The sequence below is a fragment of the Leptosomus discolor genome, chromosome 4 (assembly GCF_034619465.1).
Source record: "Leptosomus discolor isolate bLepDis1 chromosome 4, bLepDis1.hap2, whole genome shotgun sequence".
In the NCBI taxonomy this organism is placed as follows: domain Eukaryota; kingdom Metazoa; phylum Chordata; class Aves; order Leptosomiformes; family Leptosomidae; genus Leptosomus; species Leptosomus discolor.
The window spans coordinates 45,456,154-45,483,924 of record NC_141394.1 but is presented as its reverse complement, the minus strand read 5'-3'; the positions used below and the strand labels follow the sequence as shown (position 1 = coordinate 45,483,924).

Below are 27,771 nucleotides of genomic sequence, written 5' to 3'. Positions count from 1 at the left end.
CACATCTTCGGTAACTACTCTTCTAAGACATGATATTCTAGTTGTTCATCAGTATAAAAAAAAAAAATCTAGAATAAATATGCAGGCTATACTTAGTGTTTCTCATTCGTTTATTTTGTTTGTGCATCACAGTAGAATGCTGTGACACCAGCAAAGACATTCCAGGCAGAATTGTCTGTCTGAGAGCTGCTAGTGAAAAGTATTCATTATAGTCACACAGAATCACTTTTTAACTTTTTTTGAACACTAACTTTCCATTTTTATTCAAATATTTCCAAGGACTTGAAACGTTCGTTACCAGTTGGTCTTGGACTTTCTGAAACCAAAATAACATCTCATGGCTTTGACAGCACCAAAGAGGGAGTTGTTGAGGCAGGACCATTTCCAGGTAAATGTAACTGCTTTTTGTCTTTATTTCTCAATTTAAAATCTTCAGGTATATTTTCGTATGGTCAGGAATACAATGTTCTGTTGCTGCTTTGAGCATTTCAATGTAAATGTATACATTGAGATGTGCATTAGTGACAGCCTGTTTATGTTCTCTGGTAGCTGGGTTGTTAAAATAGAGAATATATGCCACACTTGTAGTGTCTGTCAAGGGACTAGTGGAAGCTACTTAGTGCTAAATTGCTCTGTGTTTACAGGAAGAGAGGTGCTTGAACACTTTGAAATGGTGTCAGACTGAAGAATTTTACCATTACACTGCACTGAAGTTTTCTTTAAATGTTGCAGGTGTTGTCCTGATCTGAAACATAACTGGACAGTTATTTATTTCTTGACACACAGTTCACTTACCTGGAGCGGATTAATGAGTGGAATTCTTTATTTCCCGTGAGACTTGTGTCTGTTGTGTTTTTTTTTGTTATAGTGCATCTGTTACTTTAATGTATTGTTGTTAGGAGTGATAATGCTTTGGGTCTCTTTTTCCAGGTACTACTTAATGAAAAAGTGCCTGTTCTCATATTTTCTCAGCACAGAGTTGTGGTTGTTTATAGCAGAAGGACTTTAGTCAATTAATATTTAATTCACTATGCAAGTATTAATGTATACTTTAGAGAATCTAAGCTAGTATTAAACAATGAGAAATACAAAGTGATGACAAGCCAGCGTTTCCCATCTGTCTAAAGCAATAGTGCCACGATACAGTATGTGAAAGGGATATTTTAATGAATTGTGTAACTTCAGCAATTTCTGAATTTGAAAGGTTTGAAATGATCTCAAATGAGCAGTTGAGAAATTAAGTCTCTTTGTAGTCATAGATTTAATTTACATTTTGCTTCATTTCCTGTTTGGTAAAATTTTGTGCTTATGAAAACAGTGATTTACATGCTGTACTTTACATATATTACAAAGTGAATGCTGTGGTTTCTTTAAGTCTTTGAAATTAGCAAAATATTCAGCTAAAAACTGGGCAGGTGGCAAACTGCTCAGCATTCTTGCCTTTTTGTATTCTATTAGCAGGATAACTGTTGCAGCTAAGTGCATTAGCCTGTAAGGGAAAAAATATCTAAGATGTGTTTCAAGCTACGCTAATATGTTTGAAATCCAAATGTTCTGTAGAAAGTTAGGTACAGAAATTATGAGCTTTGGATGTGTAATTTTTAACTTTAGATGTCACTGTTTTCCTCGAAGGATGTTTTCTTCAGATTTTTTTCTAATGCTCGAACCAAGTCAGAGAGAGAGAGAGAGAGAAGTAGTAGAAACCAAGGCTTCTTATGAAACTATGGATAAAAGTAGAATGATTGCGCTAGTTCTAAAAACTGTTTTCTGTTTCAGTGTCATTATTAGTGCCTCATTTTTGAATGCAAAGTAGACTATCCTGGAAGGGAAGGGTTTTTAGCATTTGGGGGATGTTGAATGATGAAGAATGCATAAAGCTGCTTTAATACTGTCAAATGATAAGGATTTTTAATTGCTTGTCTTGGCTCGCTCGCTGAAGTGATTCAGTCTTTACGCCTTTAGCAGGATCTTGTAGTCAAACTTTTACGCCTGGATGAATCCAGTTGCAGCTCTTATGCAATGTATGGCTGCAGAAGGACACAGCAAGTGAGCTATCTTTCAGTCTCATCTTTTCTGTTCGTTGGGTCCAAATCATGGGATTCACGTATCCTGTGTTAGTAGCACTCTGTAGTATGTTGAAAAGGCAAAAGCTGATTGTTGGCTCAGTTATGTTGAGTGATATTTTTGGTGTTACTGATAACTAAATTTTGTTGAAACTGCTAAAGTTTAGGTTTGATTTCCTCCCCCCCCCCCCCCCCCCCCCCAACACTGTCAGTCCTGAAGTATCTCAGAATTTCTCAGCAAAAGCAATAAAACTCCACCACCTCACCCCACCCCCCACCTTGATATTATGGTTACTCGTCACCACAGAGAAGCTAATTTGCTTGGGTTTTAAATCCTAGCAGTTTCATAAGAATGCCACTTCAAGTTTATGTGATATGAAAGAGTAGCAAAGTTCTGAGAAGTGTAATCCTAAAACAGCTTAGAGAACACACACAGTGCAGGTCATTTAAAGTTTGAGTTGGTTTCTTTAAGGAGAACAAGCAAGTGATGTAAAATCTTTCTTTTGGGAAGGAGATTACACACCTGAACAGCTAATGGCTGGTATGATCTTCAGGATAGCTTATTGCTGTGTGTTTACACAGACTTAGGAGCAGATGTTAATCAAGTATATCTGAAATTGGCACAGATTTCAGAGCTTACTTCACTGCTTAATGCTGTGAGTACCGTTCAGTGACACCGCAGAGTGAAATCTACTTAGACCTGAAAAAGGAAGTTTCAGCTGTGGAAGCTCTTTATAACAATCTTTCATGGAGTTCTGTGTTGATAGTGTATACTTTACTGATGAAGCTGTTGGTTATATTTTGATTATTCTTACAAAAAAAAAGTTTGGCATCATGACCTAGAGAAAAAGATTAAATCACGAAAACTTGGAGTAGTTCACATGAGAAGCTGCACCTCTGAAAAAGCATTTCCATCAGAAATTCCAGCAACTTTTCTGTGAATGCTTCTATTTAGTGTGTTGCTGAAGCAAATGTTTCTTTGTTCTGAAAAAACACTATCTGTGTAAAAGTGCACGTTGCCTTCTAAGGGAAGATGATGGATTTTCATGGTTAAATATGTCCCCTTTTCAGGTTCTTCAGCATCACCCAAATCATCTATTATATCTCCTAGCAGTGCAGCAGCTAGCAGACTGGCTGGACAAGGTTGTGATTTAATTATTCCCACAGGTATCATAGCACTGAATGGATAACGCCCTTGACTCTGCTGACACTGTACTAACTCCTCCATGTCTCTAAATTTGATTTACTGTTAGTTGGAAATAAAACTTTTGGGGATTTTTTGGTGGTTCTCATTTCTGTTTTTTTAACAGTTTACAAAGTAACCCCTGCTTTCCTTTCTTATGCTGCTTTTTGCTCTATAAAATTTAAAAAATAATTACCAAATATTAGTAATAAGAAACAGTAGCTAAAATGGGAGTAACCAAAGTCTTTTATTTAGGTTAAAGCTGAAACTTTGGGCATTTTTTGCCAAAATGATCACATATGCCAGTAGAATAGAATATGAGGTGACCACAAGGAATTCACAACACCCAAACTAGGCTTTGCCACTTGACTCATTTTGTGCCTATGGGCAAATTACTTAACATCTTTGTCTGTTTCCTCCTATATAAAAGGAGAAAAACTATTCAGTTACCTCATAAGGGTGTTGAGAGGATTAATTACTTAATGTTTGCACAGCATTTTGAAGACGTAAAGAACATAGTAGAGCTTGATGCTGAAGGAGTATCTTGAGGCATCTGTATAGACTTTTTTCCAAACTCTTGATTTACATAAATAATCTGGCAAGGCTAAGGTGACTGTAAGCAGCAGTAGGGATTAAGCAGGAGTAGTCCAAATTGTATATGAATAAATAAAAATGTTGCTTAAAAAGTGGTAATGTTTTACAGTTGTTACTATTTAGGACACTAGGAAATATTTTTGCAAAATTAAAACTTAGAATTCATGTGATATCTTATAATAGCTTGAAAATGCTAGATATTGGCAATTAATGTGTGGTGATTTGCCCTAGATATTTTAATTTGTTGCTTTAAATCTTTTCTTTGTTGCTGTGTTTTTACTGGTGGTTTGTAGAATTAATTATTCCTAATACAATGAGCTAATAAAGCTGAAATAAATAAGATAAATATTGGCTGAACACGTCTTCTGAAAAGGATGATGTTCATGGGAAAAGATAAAAAAATCTGGTTTGAAATTTGTTAATTATACTCTGTGACAACAGTTTTTCTATGCCAATAATTTTCATGTAATGGTCTGCAGGTTGTAAACAGACTTTTAGATTGGCTAAATCCAAAAGGGTGTTCAATTGTTAGAATTTTAAAACATAGATTAAGTAATGAACACATCTCAAAAGCTGTTTTAATGTTGGTTAGTAAAACTCCATGCATTCAGGTAAGCTTTATTCAGCCTATTATATGAAATGCTGAGATACAGATGCACTTTATATTGGTTTTAAAATAATTCTTTCTTTCTGGAATTGGTTTTGAAAATCTGCATATTCTTCTTAAGTTCCTACTGTCCCCTTGCTCTGCCTTTGCATGTGCAATTGCACAAATCTTCCATACCTGCTATTAATCCCTTAAAAGAAAAAAAAAACACACCAAAAACCAAAACCAAAAACAAGGCCTCGAAGATTTGCTTTGTGTCTGACATAGGGGGAAGAGCTCAGCAGAAGAGCGGACCTGTTGTGTTAGCAGATGAAATAAAGAATCCAGCAATGGAAAAATTGGAATTGGTGAGAAAGTGGAGCCTAAACACTTACAAGGTATGCAGCCATATATTTGTGCATGTGTATGTATTCTAGAAATTAGTTTGCCACTAGATTGGACTCCAGCTTTAAAAGTATTGTGCTACTGTATGAAAGTAATCTGTTGTGGCCGTGTTGCCGTGCAAATAAGCAAGAATCCTAGGGAAGGCTTAGTGTTCTTCCAAGTGTAGCATTCTTTGTAAGCCTCTTAGAATCCCTGGGTGTAAATGGAGAGTCTTTCATAGGTGTTATTGATTTAACAAGGTAAAGAATGTTCTGTTTCTAATGTGCCCTTCAATATACAGAATGTACAGATTTCAGCACTAATACTTGTAACTAAATCTTTTGCGATCTCTGAGGTGATTACTGATACAGTAAAATTTTAATTGATGGGAAAAAGTCAGGCCCATCTAGAAGTTCTGTACTTGTTAATCACTGTTCTGATTTTTTTTGTTCTGCCTTGACTGGTCGTTTTTTCTTAGTGTTAGAATTGTTGCTTTGATTTGTGTATGGCTTACTTTTGTATAGTGCTTCTTTGTGATCAGTTGGGATTTGATGAAAGTAAAATAATAACAACAGAATAAAGAAAAGGTGCTTAAAGCACACCAGTTTGCCAGAAGTGACTCTCATTAAAAAGCCATGAGGTAAGGAACAATTATCATGGAATATGTTACTGTCAGGAGTTTTAAACAAAGACTAGTTTTGAAAAATATCTTTTTGTTATGCCTGCAACTTAAATGTCAGAGGTGTGGACAGGTAGGTTGTGCATCAGTGGGATCTACATCAAACTCTGAAGGAATGAAGAATCTGTGGAAAAAAACTTCCCTTGTAAAACACAGGTCTGAATCCCTCCAGTGTTCCTAAGTCCAGACAAGGACTCTTCCCCAGTGAGAATGGGAAGCAGGGATGGAGACATTCTACCCACTAGTAAATGCTTATGCTGTTCTTTGTGTTAGAATTGGAAGTTTGCATCTTTTTATGGCTAGTTAAATGGCTTTTAGAATTTCTGCTTTTCTTGTAATCTCAATCTTGTAGCAACTGCAAAAGTCTTTCAGCTGCTCCTGGATCGTGCTGTGTTCCAATCAGAATATGTGCTACTCGGCTGAAGCCATTCTTTAAAATCCTCTGTCTAAGAAACATTGACTCTTGAGATTGAAACAGCTATACCACAACTAAATAGGAGAGGACTTGACCTTATTCTCTTTTTTTGGTGCCTTGATTTAGAAAACAGAACAAAACAAATCCCCGTCTCCATCGCCGAATGATTGCAAACCCACTTACATGATGCAGTAGCCAGAGACTAGTGAAAAATGCTGGGAAAAGTCTCAGATCCTCATTTAGAACATTATTTGGTGTTAGTCTTTGCAAAGTCTGGTTTTTCTAGGTTTCTTTCTTGGTTTGAACCTCCCTCTCCCTGAAATCCAGAATCCCACCAGTTATGGCATAGCAAGTAAATACTAGCACTTTCAGAAAACTAAATGAATCTGTTTTCTTGAAATCTGTAAGCTTGAAGTTGTTCCCAAATGTGCCAAAGGAGATAGGTCAGTTATGATCTTTCTAGAGTCCCATGATGACTTCTTCTGTGGCTTTTGTTGAGGAATAGCATTGTTCAGAGAGAGTTTATTAATTAATTCTGAAGTGAGGGAGCATTATGCAAATGTCCCCGGAGCTGCCATACATTTGAAAACACTTTGTATGTAGGCTACAAACAAAACAGAGTATTTAATTTGATTAAGGAACTGTCCTTCAGTTTCTGGACATACTGGCTTGCTTTGGTTCCCATTAGGAAAGTCGTGGGAAGAAGTCTCCTCCTTATCTGATAATAGCTAAGTGATGATAGTTAGAAGATGCAGAAATAAAAGGCAGGAGTGAGTGGTTAGTGGAGAGAAGTCAGCAGTTGAACCCCTCTCTGAGCCGAACTCCTTGCTATTCAATGTACCAGGCATTCATCTGCAAGTGGAGTTAGTGGTGAAACTTGCTTTCAGGAGGTTCTTTAGGAGTCTGACATGAGTAGTTCCTTGGTCGCAGTGTCCATGTTAGGAGTTGTGAAATCTAAATTATTGGATACATTCGGAAGTTGTACCCATCTGTGAAGAGATGATTAAGTATGCCTGCATATATTTTGAGTACCTTGCTTTTTGTCCCATGCGTTTCTGTGAATGAGAGACAATTGCTTTTATCTCCTGCTTTTATTTCAGTTTTAAGAAACTGTTCCCACTTGAAAAATTGCAGGAGGTTAAAGCAGCTCTTCTGTCTAGCCTAACTATGAATTTTCATAGACTGTATTTAACTTTTTCCCCTAATTTTAACTTGTAAGATAATTCTGTTGCTTTTGCAGCTACTGACCCTCTTCACTATCTCCAATCTTATGCTCCCTAGTAATCATGAGTTAGCATAAAAAGAAATTGCCCTTCTTTCCATAATCTAGTGGCAAGAGCTTTTTGTGTTCTTTCCCCTTCCACTGACTCCCCCTTTGGATGAGAAAGTTGTTTTCAGTTCAGTGTAGACATAGGCACGAGAAAATTGAGACTCTTCTTGACACTCAATGATTTTAATAAAAAGCTTATCTTTTTTGATTTTCATACCACTTCTTAAACTTTGAGGAAAAAAATCAATAAACCTGTTTTACAAGCCTCTCTTTAATATTGGGCTACTAGTGGAACACTTATTTCAGAGACTTGTCCAGTAATGTCTCTGTTCGTCTTTTAACATATGCAATTTAAAATATATTTCTCTTAACTCTATTTTGGTGGGGTTTTTTTCTTTGAGAGAGTTTTGTTTCTTGCTTTGGCTTGTGTGACTTCTTTTTCAGGAGCGTGGTCTTACTCAGGACGGTGTTCTTTATAGATACTCTTAGAACAAAGCAAAATGGAATTAATATGTGGAATTTTGTTTGTTTGCTAGTGAGAATGTACAGCAACTTGTGTGTCTGTACTAGTCTGCTTAGAAACAGAGTAAATCAAAATGGATAGGTGCCTCTTTCTCAGCTACTGTTGTTCAGTCTGTGTTCAACTTTAGTTACATCTCAGTTTAACTAGGTATGCAGTGTAAGTCTTTCCAGTTACTAGTTTTTCCTCACTTGTCACTGCTGGCATTTTTTAGGTGGTTTGCTGTAACTTCTGAAGCAAACAGTCATTGGTTGAAAATAATTTCTTCCTTTGTAGTTTAATCTTGCTTCCAAAAATTTTGTGCCTCATGATTCAGATTTTGCTCTTGCATTTCCTTAGGGGTGTGTGTGTCTCAGCTTTTTTGGAAAGTAGCCAAAATTTGTCCATCAATTCCCTGCTTCCTAGTGAAATGCTTATTTATGCTCCGACCACACTCGTTGCTAAGCTGTGTTTTGCAATTTATTTTGCAATTTCTGTTGCAGACTGGTAGTAAAGTCGTATTCTGTGTTGATATGATTTGTTACACTCAAATTTCTGATTCTTGACAGGCAGATGTCTCCTAGATTAGCTGTGCTCTTTCTTGTTAATTGGTTGAATCTAATGAAGTAGCTCAAATAGCCTGTACCTTTCAATCTAAAGCTTATGAGTTGACCAGCTCATTCTGCTTGATCATTCTTGAGTCTTTCCTGTATTTGTCTATTAAATTTAGAAAGGACGTAAAAGTTCTAGCAGGTTAAATATGTATCTGCTTTGGGTGTAAGTAAAGACTGGATTAAACTGAAGTCCTTGAGTTTGGAAACCCTGGGAAATCCTGTGCTGTAATGTGTTTGGGGAATGTGATACAAGATAGACTTGGGCATTATTTCACCTAACAAAACAGCAGCTTTGCACTTAGTTTAAGTCCCTTCAGAGTAGTTGTGTCCTTGACTACCAATTTTGTTTCCTTGTAATTCTATTTCTAACAGTAATTTTTCATATGTGTAACTTGGTTATCTCTTCACCTCTTGGGACCACTGATTGACTTCAAGTAACTTACTATAACAGTAAATAATTCCTGCTTTCCATAAAGAAATGGTATGGCTTTGCTACACATCTGCTCTGCGAATGGCTTCTCCTGTGTCTCAGTCAAGGGGGACCCCAACATGCATGTTGGGAGGCTCACTGCCAAGTTGGGCTTAAATCTCTGGCAGAGAAGGTGTCACAGATAAGTGGAATGTGGTAGCAGCCTGAGCTGTCACAGCCATTGACTGGGTGAAGGTGTCTACAGCCTTGTTAGAGCAGGTTTTCTGCTCACTGTGTTAGTGAACTGCAAATCTGTTAAGAATTTGACTTGTGACAGAGAAGAAAGAGTAAGTCTTTGAGACAGTCAGCTCCATTTTGTAGATGTGTAAATAGTGAGAAATACATTTTAATAGTTTTCCGTATTTCTCAGTAGGAATTCCCAGTTTCCCAGTCAGTATTAAAAAACATGCTGAAAAACACTGCCTCCTTACCTCCCTCCCTAAAACCCCCAAAGTAACATTTTTGGAAAACGTAACATGAATGATCTGGAATTGGATGGTTAGTAGACAAAGCCCAGGAGATCACTGACTAGATATTTTTATGCAGAACTAGTAATGCTCCCATTAACTAAGTTTAATGCAGTGGGCTAAACAGCTGCTTTTAACTTAATGAGATTCACCAAACCTAAAAAGAGATAAGTGTTCTTTTACTTGAGAAACAATTAGTTATGCTCTTGATTTGCTAACTTGAATATTCATCTTAGTAGGAGTTGAGACTTGTCCAACTGTTCTTGCTGAGTCCTGATAAACTTCTAAAGAGTGTGTTGTTTTTTCAGTTTGTTGTGCAAACTTATATTGGGAGGGGTGATTGTGAAAGAATTGTGTGTAATTATATGTCCCTTGAAGCTGAAAATGGGTGTATGCTGTGTTGTCTTGAATATACTTGATTCTTTATAATGTACATTTTTTTTCCCCAGTGTACACGTCAGATCATCTCTGAAAAATTGGGTCGTGGCTCAAGAACAGTAGATCTGGAACTAGAAGCTCAAATAGATATACTGAGAGATAACAAAAAAAAGTATGAAAATATCTTGAGACTGGCACAGACACTGTCCACACAACTCTTCCAGATGGTACATACCCAAAGGCAACTTGGAGATGCATTTGCTGACCTGAGTTTGAAATCATTGGAACTTCATGTAAGACTTTTATAGCGTTAAAAAATAAAATGGCAGAGATGAAGATAAGCCTAGTTGACTTGTGCGGGGTATATTTTGGTTAGCAGCTACTTTTCTAAATGTTATAGTTAACAATATATTATTATGTGCTTTTTCGCTTAAAAGCTTATGTAATTCTCTTAAAACTATAGGAAATTATTTAAATTACTTTAGTTCTTTATTGTTTCTTAAATATTTGTCTCAAGAACTGACAACTTTCCTTTGTATAGAAAATGCGTTTTACTATTAATTTTGCTTCTAATGAAATGTCATCAAAGTGTTCCAGAGTGTTACGTCATTTCAATTACAGTATGTCTTTGGGGAATATGCCTGGGAGTGAGTAGAATAGGGCACATTACTTCACTTGTGCACATTGAATTTGAGTGAACTATTTTTCTGTAGCATGTTTAAGCATTGAGATGTCATCTCAAAGTCCTTTTTTTAATGGGAATTTTGCTACTAATAGGACTAATCTGTATTCTTACATTGTTTGGAGTTTCTGAGCAAGAGAAGCAATCTTTAGATATCTGCATTTACATTGTTATGATTCCTTGGTTTAGAAGTTTACGTAGCACTGGCGCTTTTCATTGCAGATGATCAAACACTCTGCTGTAAAGAGAGAGAAGGTAGATGTTGTGTGCAAAATGGAGTAGCTGGCTTGCTTCTACATTGATTTTTCTGTACTTCCAAAGTTAAAGCAATTTGATACTGCTACTGATCTTTTGGAAAACCAGTATTAAGGGGCATAATTCCTGAAAACATAGCTGCTGAAACAGCCCAAATTATCTTTGTGATTATTAAATTTAAAACCTCTCTGTTTATTTTTCTGTTTTCATGATTGTCTATTCCCATTGAGTTTTAAGGAAGGAGGTGGAGTTCTTGCTTGCACAGAGGAACCTTAACTGATAGGTAGCTGAAAAAAAATCAAGACCTCCTGCACTGCAGTACAGGAGTTTTTAGTATTACAGTCTGACAGATGAAAATCTGTGAAAGTAGGGCACTCTTAGCAGATGAGAAATTAAATAATCTGCTAAAGGAAGACGTTTTTAATAATCAGTTTACTCTTGACACAAATAGGGGCAATGTGGTTTGTGGCAGAATTTAGTGATTGTTGTGAAGTATGTGCTGAAACTTGGATTAAATCTGGCGTTGTGCTCTTGTTTAATGAATGGGGTTTTTTTTGTTTGTGGTGGGTTTTGGTTGGGTATTTTTTTGTTCTCCACGAATAGCTTGTAACTTCTAGTGAGAATACTGTTCTTCCAGGTTCTTTCAGCATCTTGTACTGGTCTTGGAATTTCAGTCATTCATCTCCTGTGTAGATTATTGAATGGGGCTGTTGATGAAAATCAAATAAAGGCTTTTGCTGCAGTAATAAAAATTATCTAACCTTTGCCTCTTGGAGACTTGCCTGATGTTTGTCTCTTTCCTCTTTGTGTTTCCCCTTTGATTAATCTGTACTGTATTACCATCTGTAGCCTGGCCTATTCTTCTTGGGTGTTTGAATAGCATTGTTGCCTCTGAAACTTGTGCAAGACTAAAAGTAACATTTCTAAACAGTCTTTAATCTTTAATGTGATAACAGTATATAAGTTTAAAAAGCAAAACCAAACCCCACACCACTCCTTAAGGTAATATTTCTTATTTTATACATACAAAATGAGATCTCAATGTGGTATCTGCAGAGGTATTACTTAATGTGAATGTTTTGCTGTTTCTCTTTTGGATACAAAGATAACTCCTGGTTCCAGGCTCATGTGCCTCCAATTATATAGACCGATGAATTCCAATTTTAATTGACCAGTTCATAGAGTCTGAACTGAACGTAAATTCTTGATACAGAAAGGATTTCTGGTCTTGTTTCCTGAGAGATGTCTGCAGAGGTCGTGGACAAAACTGTATGAACCAGTAGAAGGACAGTTTGGGGGGCTAGCATGTTTCTTAGTACTGCAGTCCCATCCTTCTTACCCCTCTCTCATTTGAAATGGTGGTGTTGCTCATTTGGGTCTGCAGTGATCTGGGTCAGAGGACCAGCTGGAAAACTTAATTGCAGTCCTGCCTGCAGGAGAGAAAAGAGATGGGACTAAACAGTGCTGAAAGAGGAAGTCCTACTGCTATTGTCTCTGCCTGTATGCTCTTATTTCTTCCCTGTGCTAGCGCTTGTGTTACTGTGTAGCTGGCAATGTTAGAGCAAAACCAGCTGAAAAAGAGGTGTGGTTTTTTGGTGTGTGTTTGTTTGGTTTTTTTACTTCGGCAAGAGCTGTAGTGATTTGACTGACTGCTTTTTACCACCCAAGCAGCTGTGCAAAGCAAAGGTGACTGATCTTTACTGGTGTTTACAGGGCTTAGCTCATGAAAACTTGCCCTAAGCTCTCTTTCTTTTTTCTTCTCCAAATTCCTCACTTCTGCTGCACCTGCTTTTCCAGAGGATTCTTCCCTTACCATTGCCCGTTACCCTTACCCTCATGAAGTCGTTAATGTTAACATGAAATATCATTTGGCTTTGGAGTTTGTGTTCTAGACAGATGAAGGGAAACTGGGAGAATACAGCACTTCTGAGTCAGTTGTTGGCAGTGTGCAAGCCTAAAAAGACCAAGTTCTAAATATGAACCTGGTGTGTTTTACGGCCATTACAACCAGAGATTTTACTCTTTTGTGAGAGCTCCCATCTGCAGAATATGAAGATGCCATATGGATGACATAAATATAATAATTGGACTCGTTTGGCATCCATGCATTGGGAAAATCTTTGCAACCTTGGTCAGGGCTTACACTGCTGTTAACAAAAAGACGTGAACAAACATATATCCAAATGTGACTGAAATGCCTTGGAAATAATTTCGCCCTTGTCCCTTTAAAATTTATGGCTGAGCTACATTATAATTTTTATTTGCTGTCCATTATAATGTTCTGCTCTTCAGTTATTTACAGCCTATTAAACTGTGATAGGTGTTGGGTTTTTTGCAGTGCACTTTTCCAGAATGTAAGAATAAAACTTGGTAGCTAATGGATGCTGCGTGCCCTTGTGAATTTGTTTATATTACTGTAATGTAGTGGTGTCTCTTGGTATTAAAGCATTACCTAGGCAAACACATGAGAGATGCTGGTTTAAAACCTTGCTGAATGACAATGTAAAGATTACATTGGCACTTCCTTCTAAGTAACATTCAAGACTTCCGAGTGCGGGAAAAATAACATTACAAAATAGGATTTAACATCATGCGTGGTAAGAAAATTGTAAACTGTTTTACTGATGTTAGAGACATTTCATAAAAACCATGAACTGAATATTGCATTGAAATCATATCTGTTTAATCATAACCATACCCAAACAGAAGTGAAAGAACTGCCACATCTGTGTGTGTGTATTTTTTTATATACATATTTGCTGATGAATGTTATGATTTTAAATTATGTACAGTTTTGTTTTCTCTGCTCTTTGTTTATAGGAGGAGTTTGGCTACAACGCAGATACCCAGAAACTGCTAGCTAAAAATGGAGAAACTCTTCTCGGGGCTATTAACTTTTTTATTGCCAGTGTGACTACATTGGTGAACAAAACAATTGAAGATACATTATTGACTGTGAAACAGTATGAAAGTGCCAGGTAGCTATTCTGTGTCTAGCTATTTTCCTTACAAACTAATCTTCAGGAAACAGACTTTGTATCTGCTTAGTCCTTGTATTTGAGTGACTAACCTGTAAGACAAAAACCTTCTAACACAGCTCTCATACAATCAGGATTTACAGTTAACTGCCTCATTGCGCATATCTTCAAATGTTTTGTCAATGTTCAGTTGTAGACTTAATTTTACTTGTTAGCTCTTGAAGTAAGTATAGCTATTTTTTCCTACATGCTAGATTAAGGTGGCTTTCTAAGCAGCATGACAGTGCAAGATTAAGCCTTTTATCCAGCTACCTTGTAATAGGTCAAATAATCTCTTTGCTTGAAAAACGTTTAGTCTTGTGCTTCTGTTGATGCACAATATGTGCAATTCACACTTCAGTTTTTATGCAGAAGTTGCAGGCTTGGCCAGAAAGGGGAAAATTTAAGAAATTGCTTAGTGAGTAACATCTAGTGGTAGATAATGGGTTTCCTGCCCTGGGGAAGGTTACTTTTGGATGTGGCATAGTACTGTAAAGTCAGGTTCCCTTTTCCTGCCATTGTTGGGACTTGTGGTCCTTTCAATGCTTGGTTCTATTCTGACTTTCCTTCACTTAAGAGGATAAAGTATATGTCTCTTAATTTGCCAAGGATGTAGTTTATGCATAAAACTTTTCGTAATTTTTTTTTAGGTGTAAAACTGCAAATCACTTGAGTTTTGAAGTTGTTCCCCCTGCATTTTTTTTTTTTAGTTTTTCTGTTCAAATAGCTAGTAGTAAGTGAAGTAGTTATGTTTTGATACTTAGGTAAACTTTCAAAAGGCATGAAAGGCAGTATTAATATGAATATAACGTATTGCTTTATTTTTGACATTGAAGTATTTTAAAACCAAATTTTCACATATTTTTCGGGTATCCCCTTGAAAATGTATACAAAATACGTCTGCTACAATTATTCTTGCCAGTCATTTTCAATATATGATTCTTCCTGAAATACCTTCATTGCTTTCCCTTTCTGTTCATTAAAGAAAAATATTTTGCCATTTCAGGAAGGCAAATAAATTACAAAGGTTCTTCACTTACATAGCCAGTCCATCATTTTGCAATGTGAAAATAGGTCACATTCATTGCTGTGCCTCTTTTTCCCTGTCCCCAGTTGCCCTTCAGCATTCATCTGTTCCTCTCTTCTATCAACTCTGTATTAGTTTGTTTCCTTTTTTGAATTTAGTGATAAACCCTTCAAATAAAGCCTGAATCATAGCGGCAATGAGAATCAGGAAGAGCCTTTGTGAATATTACTCCTTGTACCTCTGAAAATATTGTATTTGATTTTGGAACAGTAACACCAAGTCAAAAGCTAATTTTTAGAACCAGTTTTTAGTCCTGGTTTGTTTCCAGTTTTAGAAATGTCTGGGAGAAAGCCTATTTGAAAAGCCAGCAATAGGTTGGTTTGTTCCATTAAAATTGGCATCTGTCACATGCTGATATGCTCAGTTCCATTATTTGAATGCTATGAAGAAGTATGGAAGGAAGAGTGAGGCTTTGGGCAGGGCTGCCCGTGACCTTGGAGTGATTTCTGGCTGTTGTCTGTTGCTTTACCTGGTCAAGTGCTAGATGACTGTGAACAGAGGAGCACATGTTACTTAAGAGGAGAAAGAATAAAGTTACGAGGCTACTAATGTTACTACATTTGTCTCATCTACTTGCAGTAATGTTTTAAAATATAAAAGTAGTTTATCTGGCAAGAATCCGGCATTCAGTAGACTTGTATGTAACACTGGAAAGCAGAAGATTAATTTAGTGATACAATCTATAAACTACTAACATTCCATAGGTGTTTTCCCTCTTAACAAATGCTATATGTTGATGAATAGAAAGCTTAACTTAAACTTTCTTGAAAGAAAAAAAAAAAAAAACAACAAACTACTTAATGTTTTTGAAGACAAAACTGAATATTCAAACTTAGTTCTGTATTAAAAAATACTTTAAGACATTAGATTTTTTTCCATTAAATTAAGAAAGAAGGTATGACTGGTTCATCTTTATTCATGTAATAAAATGGTACAGTCTAATATGGAAGGATATCAAGGAGGTTTATAGCTTATTTTAATAGATAGTGGTATATGAAGACCAGCTGGTTCAATTAAAATGTTTTCAGGTATCTGCAGGCAAGAGCCTATACCATAACATCAATTCTGGTTTTGCTAGTAGTATTCAGGATAGATAATTTGGAAAGAACAAGACTAAATTAGAAAATACTTTCATCTGTCTTATCTAGAAGTGGGATATGTACCTTTATTGCAGTTATTTTAAATACTTACCAGGTTGTTAGTCTTAAGGGAAGAGAAAGACAGAAGGTTATCTCCTTCAGTGGTGGTATTGATCCAGAGAGTCTGACTTCCCTAGGAAAATAAGATAGGCCCTCAGTAGAGTATAAATAATGCATCATCTTTTTGCAGCCTGGTTATCCATAGGGCAGACAAGTTCTTGCAAAAGAGTTGTGGAAGAACTATAAAACTGTTCCGGTTAATGTATACAGAGGAGCCTAGCGCATGCTGAAAAAGCCTTGGGACAGAGTTTGGTCAGAGTGACCCATTGCTCAGACATCTGCTTAAAGGGCATGTCCTGCTCTTGGTGCTTCTCTTGCTCTCAATACAAACTCTTCAGGGAACTGATTCAACAGCAGAAGAATAACCTGGGGGAAAAAAAAAAATTACTAACTTTATCTGGGTTAATAACCTGAGATGTCTCAGGAAAGACTCTGACCATTGGATGCAGCACAGAACAGAGGGTTGGGAGCCTATGGCTGAGGCAGGAATAGTAGAGGGAGGGTACTTGTTGAGGCCGCTTTATACAATGTACTTGAGGGTGGTTTTGCTTGATGAATAGGAGGAGAGGGGAAAAAACTTGCCCAGCTCTTTTATTTTTTCTATACTTGACTGTTTTGTTCATCTTCTGTTGTACTTGACCCTATATTTGAGGTCTGTTTTGAGATGCTTTGCCTTTAGATTTTTTTCTTCCTCCTCTTTCTTCTCAGAATTGAATATGATGCCTATCGAACGGACCTAGAAGAGCTGAATCTTGGCCCTCGTGATGCAAACACTTTGCCAAAGATTGAGCAATCACAACAACTCTTTCAAGTGCATAAAGAGAAATACGACAAAATGCGTAATGATGTATCTATCAAATTGAAATTTTTGGAAGAAAATAAGGTAAGCTACAACTTCTGGTGTTAAGTTTAGTGGTTTTGTCCTTTTAAGTTTCTGCTTTGTTAGAAATAATGTTAGTTGTTAGATCTTAAAATGTATAAATTTGGAAGTAGAGCGAGCAAAGAAAATAAGCTGAATTTTCTAAGTTCTTGCTGTATTGTTGGAGGACATGCTTTTAGATCAGGCAGCCTTAAAAGTCCCTCATCAAGCTGCTCCAGCTACAAATAGCAAACATTATGGCAGTAAGTTTCTTGTTCATATGGGAGGTTTCAAGTTTGGAAAAGCATTACTTTTCCAGTTTATTGCATTTAATGGTGAAATGAGTCATGTAACTACTGATTTAAGATTCAAAGTAATACTTGAGTTTGGCAACACTGTCATGGAGGATATGCACAAAGTGAGAGAACTGTGAAGAGGCTTCTTCAAACTTAAGCTTTCTTTAAACTAATAACTTGAACTGAGAAATACAACTTTCTATAATTAATGTCCTTATAGTTTCTTAATTCTTGAATGGTTTGAAGGGTTTTTTTTCCCCCGTATGTGTTTATTCCATCCATACTATTTCATCTATACCCTCTTAATGATGGGATTCTTACCCCTCTTACTCTGTCTACTAGGCAAAAACAGAATTGCCATACAGACTACACTTTTAAACTGTGCTTTCTTTGATAAACAAGTCCTTCTAAATTGTTTCTAATTAGATGTAAAAATGTTGATCTTTCAAGATCTGATTTTTGTTCATACTCATAGTAAATTAAATGGTTATAATAATCTGTGACTATTTCCTGTGTTTTCAGAAGGAGGAAAACATTATCAAAACTTACATAAAAGATAGTAGCTTGTCAGTTTGTCCGTGTCTAACGTTTGATGTTTTCAGTAGGAGTTAATTCATATATTTTAAAGATCTGAATATAACAACTGCCTGCCAGAGAATACAGGATTGGCCCCAAATGACAACAGCAGCAAACCATGGTCCTTGCATGGAAGGAGGAAACTTTAAGGGAAAATCATGGGGGCACGCTAAACCAATTAAAACTGATTGCTATGCTGAATTCTTGCAACTGCGTATGTGATATATTCATCAGCTACTTAGAATAAAGATGGAAGACAGGGAAGAAGCATGAACTGTCAACAGATGAGAAGAAAAAAGTGGAGAAAATCAACAAACCTTTTGGTTTCCAAAACAATATATGCTAAAAACATAGCTCCTGAGCAGTGTTACTTCATGTAGGCATTTGCATTAGGACCAGGATTCTGGAATTACATAGCCGTTAAGAGCTGATGAACCAGATCATCAGATGATTAAAAACTGATATTGCCCTGACTTTATTTGTTGTTCTTGTTGAACTTGTAGCCCATTCACTTTAAAATTGAAAAAACCCACTCGCATTTAAATTAATTTTCTTGAACAAGCTGAAGTCTGATCTAAATGCTGATACTTATGCTTCAATTAGAAGATGCTCGTAAGAACTGAGTTTTAAAACTATGCTAGGTTGACTCTTCTGCCCCTCTTTGTTTTCATCTTCTAGGAAATTGTTTGCTACTAATATGTACTTCTGTTGAAATTGTTTGATCCTTCCAGCTCATATCTGTACAGGAATTCTGATGTTTTAAGTTCAAATTGGTTGAAAATAGCACTTACCCTGCTGCTTCTTGGTTTGCATTAACTATATAGCAGAAATAATTTGATCAGTTTATATAGACAGGAAAGCTTCAGAGTGAAAGCATTTTATTTCCAACTTGTACAAAAAAGTTTCCTTTTTTTTTAATTAGATAATTTAGGGAACACTAATAAAGTCGTCTTCCTAGTGACAGTCTTGAATTAGATCAAGCATCCTATTAGGAGCCACAGCCTATAAATTTTGTTTCTCAAAGAGATTGTTTTTTCCTTCCTGCCTTTTCTTTTAGATTAATACAGAGGGGACTTTCACATGCTTAAGCCTTTTTATCACTGGTTGACATTTCTTAGTTTTGACACTAGAGATGTCAAAACCTTTACTAAAGGGTGTATGTAACTTTGTTCCCAAATAAGCCATAGAAAGGACTTCCTTTACAGTGAAATATTGGCTTAAATATAATTACAGAGAGCTTTACTCAGGTACGCTTTACTTTGGTGTTTTCTATTTATTGTATGGGATTCTCCATGATAAACAATATGTAATCTTAATCCTAATCCTAAATTTTCATTTCAGGAGCACCTTTTTCCAACTTGCATGTCTCTGATAGTTTTCGTTCTTCTTTTGCTTAGAATGCTTCCTGGGGTGTAGTGGGAGGCAGTAGTTATCTGAGAGATGATGTTCTTAGCAATCTGAAGTCTTTATTCCTTTTTCTGGTGTCAACCTTTTTTTTATCTTTTTTTTAAATGAATGTCAATGGAGATGAGCTCCTGTTGGACCTCATATTTGTGCTGCAGCTAGTATTAAGAAACTGGAATGCACAATTGTTTTGCCAGACAACTGTATAACCGTTATAAACATTACTTTTAATTTTGAGCTGCATATTCAATAAGTATAGAAAGTAGATTTTAATTTCAGTTAGAATTAATAATCTCAGGTGTTCTGCTTTTTCCAAAGGTACATGATAATTGCTATGATCTATCGTAATTTAAACATCTATAAATACAGCATGTGCCTAACGTTGAGAAGAAAGCAGGAGGAGCACAATGGGTACAGCTGTATGAGTGTGTCTGTAACACAGCTGATGCAGCTGTGGGACTAGTGCACTGTTTAGGAGATGGCTTAAACTGAAGACCATGTATGATGCTGAACTCCCAAGTGGAAGGGCAATTTTGATATTGTTAAGCTGTTACGGTCGTCCCAGGGAGGAAATTATACTGGTTATACTGATACTATGTTCTTGGTAAACTTGCCACTTTTGTGTGTCTGTCCCCAGGACCATGTTGGTGCCCATTTAATAGAATAGAACATCAAAATAAAGGAAGATCAGATGGACAAAATACTGGTTTTATTCAGCCTCTCACAAAGGGCCTTTTTGTAGCCTGTTTTAGAAATCCTGTGTCGTTGCAGGCTTATTGCATACAAGCAAATGAGGGTTAGTATTTGAGCAGTTATATCAAGGCATGGCCTTGCTAGACTCCTGTTACGCTATACAAGAACATGCAAATCTCTGATCATCAGCTTTATTAATACGTATCGTCATGGTGCTGAATCCAGATGTGAATTAATATTTGTTCTGAGTCTGATTAGAGAAGCCTTTTTAGGTAAGAAAATTATATGGTAGATGTATAATTTTTCTAATGTAGATTGTAAACTTTTGGGCTTCAATTCTTCTATGTACTGATACAGGGTGTAGTACAGTGTAGTCTCGAGCCTAGTTGTTATCATTTCTGTGTTGAAAACCGAATTGTGCAAGGAAACCTTGCCATTGCAAAGCAATTAAGCAATTTAAGGGTTAATTTTAGATTAGATAAATCAGTTAATTATTATCTCCCAATAAATGTTTTTACAGTCTGACCAATATTAAACATTTTTAAAAAATAAATTGTATATTTTTTTGCCTGACAAATTAATGTCAAAACAGAGTCCTAGGTGTTCTTTTATAAATGTACCTCCACTAGATGCACTCAGTTATGTTCTCACTCAAAAGTTTTGTGCCATGTTTGGTTAAGCATGAGATATGAGGAGAGCAGGGAAAACTGGGAGGTGATTCAAGCTGTCACTGCCGGTTAAACTGGCTGGTGGGCTCTGGTTGGTCTGTGTTGCTGCGGATGTCACCAAACAGCCATAATCTAGCTGGCCCTACGTTTAGGGGGAAAAAGGCATCATGTGGTTGCAGTGTCTTTGTACCTGTTCTCCAGAGTTCATCTGCTACTAGTTCTGTTAAAAGCCCCCAGAGGTCCAGAGAGCTGCATTACAGTGAAGCTGGGATTGCAAGTTTCTGTCTGCCAAACCAAGATACACAAAATTTCTATTCATTTTCCTTATAGCATTTGATCTTGAAGTTAGAACTGTTTTGTGGGGTTTTTTTTTAATGTTGCTGCAAATTTGTTTTGGTGCTATCCCCAGCTGGTGGAGTTGTGTAGAAGTTTGTTTCTGTAGAAGTTTGTTTGGGTAATTCAAAATCTGTAGCTTACAAATAGTTAATTTTTTTTTTTTAATAAGAATGTTGGATTGTTCTTAGCTTGAAGATTTCTGCCACTGAAAAATTTTTGAGAAGGCATTGTCTTTTTGAGAAAGGAAAAAACCTGTTGTTCCTGTATGCACCTGAGAAATGTCAAATATCATTCTGTGTAGAGAAAGAAATTGAATGCTCCTCTGTGAGTTTGTGAGTTGTGCTTCAGGAGGTTGGTGTTTAAATGCTTGCTTCAACAAATGAAAGCAATATGCAATCTAATGGAAACGCAGATGATGTAACTGTTTGGACCAAATAACTTTGAAAAAAGATAGCTAGGGGGAAGGATTGTGGTAGTTGGGAGGAGGTACAGACTGACAGAAAGATTAGAATGGGGGTAGTCTTTTTGGTCGTTGAGGTGGCTGAAACAGTCTGAATGAGGAGGATGTAAAGAAACCTGTACTTATTGTACCATAGAAGATACAGTGTTCAGAGGGAGGCGGGGGGGAAGAGGACAATATTTAAAAAGAAATTAAATGTTAAGAGCATCCAGAGGAAATGTGAAAACCCAAATGCCACCTATAGTATGCTCTATATATGAAACTTAAGTCTTCTGTTTAGGGCATGCCTATCTTTTATGCTTATCCACAAAGTTCAGTTTTGTTTTGGGACTTAAGTTTGCCAAGTCTATTATGGAGTGCTTACTCTGCTTGTAATTAGGAACAAATAGATGTATGTAGTTAATTAACAAGGAACAATTATTTTAAATGATGTTCAACTGTAAAATGTGATGGCTTTTTGACAGGCATGCCAGTCATACATTAGAACCCATATTTTAGCAACATACCATTAACATTCTTTGATTGAAAGGCAAATCTTCAAATGCTTCTTTACTGGCATAGGTGCTACAGCTCAGTGCTCAAGAGCTGGCCTTTAGCACTATAGTCCAATAGTCACTTTGAGGCTTTGCTGAAAAAGAAATAGGAGAAAGTGGTCCCTTAGCCCTCTATCCCCCTTCGCCCCCGTTGCCTTCTCTGTTGTGTTTACAACAGTGTTTTTGCAGCTGTGCAGAGAATCAGATTGGGGAACTGATATAGGTTAAAGCAAATATGTTGTTGGCTGGTTAGTTTTAATCTAGATCTGTTCCCTGATCCAACTGACTACATAACTGCATTAATGTTTTGCCAACAGAGGACTAAGGTGAACCAGAGTGTGGAAGCAGGAATCAATGGCTGGATATGGGGACTGGGTAAGGCTGAGATTCTTTCATGGAAAAACAGGTTAGGTGCGAACTTGGCTTTAAGTGAATACCACTTGTCCGGTTCTTAGCTGTGATTGCAGCTGTTTTTGCGGTGGACATCAGGTGATTTGAGATGTTATGGCTTTTTCTCTTTTCTCTTAAGGCTTCTGCTTCATAATCGAGCTCATAGCAGGGCTTCTTTATACAGTGTCAGACAATTTAAGTGGTCTTTCTCTAGAAACTTAATCTTACAAGTTACCTGAATGAAGCTGTGGATAAAAGATGTCACTATCACTTTTGGGATTCACTTAGCAATCAGCTTCTGAAGGAGGAAAGCAGAAGTTGTAACACCTGGAACCTCTGCAACCAGTTTGGCAACAATCACGAAATTTACACCACAGTGATCTGGCTTGGGCATAGAACCTCATACAGTCAGGTAGCTCTGGTAGTTCAAAAAACCCCACCAAAACAAAACTTTTTAATCAGAATCATCTACCTCTACACTGTCAGTTCCTGCCTCTCTGTGTGTGTGCACACATGCTTAAGCCTAGGCCTGCCTGAATTTATAAAATTATCAGAAGACTTCAGGGCAGTTCACAGAAGCTTTGTATTGAAAGCTACCCTAACAAAGTGCCAAATCTGGTCTGAAATTGGTGAACTTGGACTGGGAGGGTAGGTTAATTACCCGACTTTGAGTTCCTGCAAACTGTGGATGAAACTCTTGTAGCATTTTAGTAATATGCTAGAACAGTGAGTGTACTTGTGTGTAGCATTCCTAGCTTGGATTCTGTGAAGTCTTGCATGTCAATGATGAAAGAATCTGCTCAAGAAAAAGGCTGTACCTGCTCAATTTTTTGTGCTCTAAACTTCTAAAAGCAAACCCTTTATGTTGTTGTCACATTTCCACTTGGATGATGTAATATTTTGGGGGTGAAAATTTGTATAAAAAATTGTTTAACGTCATCAGTGCTGTAGCTTATTATCGTAGACCTGACTGGAAGAGAACAACAGTGATGCCCTCTAGCTGCTCTTATGCTCTTCTCCCCAAGTTTTGACCTGTGTGTTTCATGACTACTTTGTACAAATGTGGTAGTCAAGATGCTGACCAAGTACTGCAATTAATCCTGTGTTATAGGAGATAGGCAAGAAATACTGCTGGGAAAAGAATATCAGTTTCATATGACTTGGGTATATGTGAGCTGGAAAACAGCAGCGCTTTGCAAGGGGGGCAGATAAATGAACTGTGTACTTAGATAATGCATTTGTCATGTACTGTCTCAGGGAATTCCATTTGGCCTGCAGGTAGGTATCTTAGAGGTTTGACATCTAATTTCAAGGAATCAAGTACTTGTAATCAAGTTTGATATTTGATAACATTATGCTGTTTAGTGACTTTCTTTTGGTCCATGCATACTGAGTTGGGACTGACTGCTGAGCATAATTTATGAAAACTCTAAGTCACTCTAACATTGAAGAATTTTGTATTTGCATTTCATATTTGTATTTTTAAACTTTTGTTAAATAAACCTGTATGAAGTCTGAGCATCTCAAATACACCTTTTTTTTAATAACTGACCTGTGATGGTGTTAACATCTGTCTCCTCCTCTTAACCTCTCTCTATCCTTGCCTGCAGGTTAAGGTATTGCACAATCAGCTTGTTCTGTTCCACAATGCCATTGCAGCATACTTTGCTGGGAATCAAAAGCAGCTTGAACAGACACTTAAACAGTTCCATATCAAATTGAAAACTCCTGGAGCAGATGCCCCATCCTGGCTTGAAGAACAGTAATCAGATCAGAGAAGAGGACCCAATGTTAACCTAAAATCTTTAAATCTGATAATAAAAGGTTGGGGTTGAAGGACTGTTGTAGTGATTCTTGCACAGACAGCTTTAATTTTTTTCCCCTTTTATAATACTGTAAAACTGAATTTGGTGGGAAAGTGGGTGACTTTAAGGTAACCAAACAATTTCTGTCATTTCAAATATAAAGCACTCTTTTTGTATGTCAAGGTAGGTGGTTATTTCTGTAACTGGGATGGGAGAGGGAGGGAGGGGAAACAAAACTATTACAGATTTGCACTGACAAATGATGTTTGTGATTTATGGTCATTTTGGTGGCTAGTCAAAGTATTTCCAAATGGAGATTTATGTGATTTGTACCAACATCTGGTATTTTATAGATGAATATAGAAAACATCTTTAGTAATTTTCATATGAGTTTTAAAAAGGAGAGAGTTAAAAGAGTATTTTGCAGATTAATAATATGAGGCCTAGATGCAATACCTGCATATCAGGCAACAGTAGCAGATGGCTCATTGACTGGTGGAATTGCAGGAAATGCCTTTTTAAAAGATGTACCTTTCCATTACAAGTTAAAAAAAAAGAAAAACACTAAAGCAAGAATCACTGTCAGTCTGAGGCTTCTAAGCACACATTTTTGCTTTGCACCAAGTGGTTTGCTGAATGAGGCCAACCATGCAATGTACTAATTTCATTTAAAATTGTACTTTCTCTATGAAACAAATACCGTACTAGCCTTAAATCACAGGTATGTGCCTTTTTATAAGATATTTTCCACCAGTGTACATAACCCAAGAACTCTTTCACATAATAGTTTGTCGGTTCCCGACAAGGGGAAGGAGATTGTGTAAATGCTGTCTCATTGTACACTTAGAGCAAGTTAAAGCTTTAGTTAATCTTCATGGACAGATGATTTTGAGAGAGGAAATCGGGCCAGTATGGTTTTTCTATTTAATTGAAAAGCGTACTTCGGTAATGGGAGTAACATGGAGGATACTTTTTTAATTTCTCCATCAATCGTGTAGTCCTTAAATGTAAAATTCTGTGTCAGTTTTATCATAGACATTTTAAATCCAATATGTTGGAGTTCTCATTTGCACATGTTACGTTGCTTTGTGTTCTAGTAAGTAAAATGAAATACTTCAAAAATGTTATTTACAAAGGTGTGGATTGTATGATTTACGTACTGTATGTTCAAATGCCTTTCAGCTGACATTCTTAAAGTTTTCAGTGCTTAACACAACTGTAATGTAACTGTAAATCAAACTTTTTAATCATTCCTCATTAAATTCTTGGCCTGACAGAGCCTTCTTTATGTTTTTGTTCTGTCAGAATCTCTTTTAATAGTTCATTTACGTTCCTCAGAATGTATATCCTATGTGAATTTTGTATTCATATTAAAGGTGTTTGCAGTCAAACTTCCCTGACTTGTGATGGTTAAGAGTAGAGCTCAGCTTCTGCAGAAAAAGCTTAGTCCTATTTTTCTGAGATGCCACCCTTGCCCACGAATTGCTGGTAAAGCAGTACTAGGTGGTAACACCGTTGCTGTTTTATTTCAGGATGATTTAATTGTGTGCAAGTTCAACTTGAATGTAAACTCATAGGGAAACAAATCTTTCAGTATGTATAATTCTTGACTTAATGAAATTTCGTTTAAAAGTTTACAACTCTCGTGAAGCTATTGACTTCCACTGTCTCTGAGTCTTGGCATGTGTATGGTATGATGGTGCAAGAAAGAAGTTAGCTGTAGAACTGTGCAGTTGAGCTAGGAAACGCAGAGAGCAGCATTAGAGCAGGGATGAAGAATGCAAACCTGCTGGCTACAATTCAAATACCGGCTTTCGGAACGCTGCAGGAAAGGGATACGTATGGTACACATGCTGCTGGGTTTTATCCCAGATTCCCACGTCTCCTGCTGAGGATGGTCCCTGCGCAGAAGGAACTGATCTGTCAGACGGTAAGAGTGAACTTGAATCTGAAATCGCCTTATGCAGGAATGACTCTTGTGGCGTTGTGTAACCCTCAAACTTTTGCAGTGGCTTAAAACTGCCGGAGTCTCTTCACCTGGAAGAAAAGGTTGGACCAAAGTGATCACTCGCTAAAATCTGTCTGTGTATTGTTCAGTGCTGGAGGAAGTCGTTCTGAGTTCTGTTTTGCTCACTGAAGCAGTTGTTCTAATGGGTGGCCTCGGTGAGGAGGGTTCTGTGTTCAGCTGATCAATAGGATACTACTGATTGCCTTTTGGAGTACTTCATCTTTCTTTGCCCCCAATCAAATATATGTGCTTAAGAAGTAATTCAAGCGCATGTCTTGTATTCAAAGCTTGCTCTTTAGATCTAACCAAATTTAGAAACTTGCTTCTGGAGATCCTGTGAGGAAGACACTTCTGAAGTTTCCAATAGGAAGTAATTATGGTTGTCAGATATTTATACAGCTTTATAAAGCCTGAAGATTGTAATGCTGGCACTTACCTAGGCAAACAGTTGTGAGGATGGATTTTTGTTGTTTGAAGAGGGGGGCCATACCCACCTAGTAGGGTCTTGTCTGTGAAAGATTTCATCTCTGTTACGAGTTACCATGTTAGCGCTTCTAGTCTTGTGTGAAGTTTCTCAGGAGTAAGAATTTAAAGCAGTTCACAGTGTTTCAGATATGCTGTTGCAGCTGCTCTGCCAAACAGAGATGCAGGGAGCTGTTCTGTTTCTCAGTGACCATACTGTAAGTTATCTGTACTTCTGGCTTGTTTGAAACCTGTAGCTTCTGTTGTTTTGTTTGATGAATTCTACAAACAGCTCTTCTGCTCTAAAAATGCTCTTTGGCACACTTCATGCTTTGTCAAGCCCTTACAAAGAACCGTTCTGGTTATAAAATGTATCTAGTTATATTTGGAGAGAGGTCTATGCAAGTACAGTAATGTACTAGTATCATTAAAGTAACAGCTTGATTTCAATCTCCTGTCAACTGGTTTTCCCAGCAACCTTATCTCTGTTCTGTCTCTGCTTCAAAAAATGATCAAAGTAATATAAAAGGAAAGCTAAATGTTCCCTCAACTCTGTTTTGAACTGAACGGGGGGCATGTTCACTTTGTATTCTCCGCTTATCTGCTCTTGTTCCTTGTTGTGGTGTTACAAGAATAATAAGGTATTATAATTATTTAGCATTCCTTGTCGGCAATTGCCTTTAGGGTTTTTTTACTCTGGTTATCTTTTTCCGTGCTGCATGCCTGATGTGGGGCTTGTACTAGTCACAGTCTTTTTAATTAGTCCTTAATCTTTTAGTATTTTGTGATTGCCCCAACCCAAACTTATCCAACTACTGGCAGCTAGGTAGTGTCAAATTGAAAGTGTGGGTTTTTTGATGGAGATCCCCAGAGGAGCTGACTGTTGCTTGGTTTGTGTTTTTCTCTGTTCTTGTCACTTGGCCTTGTTAGTAGCTCTTTGACATCTTTGTGTTCTCTCGGGTTGTTCTGGTGTTAAAGCTAGTCATGCATCAAAAGCTCAGCTCTGGTCTGTGACAGCAGTCCTGTTCACCTCACTGTGCCTATTTTCACCAAAGTCCTTTCTCTTCATTTCTGTCAACCTTACATGGAAACCAAGCTGCCAGGAAGATGGGGTGTTTTACATGGTTTTGTCATCATGGCAGTACTCTGAAGTGAATTAAGGAAGTGCCTTACCCTGCGGCATAAGAGTAGCAAGCAGGATGGCTTGTGCCTGCTGTGGAGAAGGGCGTAAATCGATGGAGAAGCAGCAGAGAGGTGAAGTGTTGCTGTTTCATGAGAGTCCCCATACTGAAATGCAGAGAAGCAGCGTATGAACCTTGCAGAGCAATGGCCTTGGGCATCAATCTCAATCTATGGTTTGCTAAACTTCTGTTTCCTAAGGCTGAGAGTGCTGGCACGAGAGTTACTTTGTACTTTTTTTTCTTTCTAAAAAAAAATAAA

General features: G+C 37.1%; 1 protein-coding gene across 4 annotated transcripts in view; it reads left to right on the top strand.

Annotated features, from left to right (window-relative positions):
- Nucleotides 1-24,054, top strand: part of ARFIP1 (ARF interacting protein 1) — a 42,737-nt gene extending 18,683 nt beyond the window's left edge. For 2 of the 4 annotated variants that reach the window (XM_086464086.1, XM_009959846.2), the window contains 7 exons: nucleotides 280-388; nucleotides 3,135-3,230; nucleotides 4,715-4,824; nucleotides 9,673-9,894; nucleotides 13,359-13,516; nucleotides 16,550-16,724; nucleotides 23,667-24,054. In XM_086464086.1, coding sequence (XP_086320212.1) covers nucleotides 280-388; nucleotides 3,135-3,230; nucleotides 4,715-4,824; nucleotides 9,673-9,894; nucleotides 13,359-13,516; nucleotides 16,550-16,724; nucleotides 23,667-23,822 — 1,026 coding nt within the window. In that variant the 3' untranslated portion in view covers nucleotides 23,823-24,054. Of the gene's footprint in view, nucleotides 1-279; nucleotides 395-3,134; nucleotides 3,231-4,714; nucleotides 4,825-9,672; nucleotides 9,895-13,358; nucleotides 13,517-16,549; nucleotides 16,725-23,666 lie in introns of all 4 variants that reach the window. The other 2 variants (XM_086464087.1, XM_009959845.2) reach the window with 2 other exon arrangements.
- Nucleotides 24,055-27,771: the final 3,717 nt, after the last annotated feature.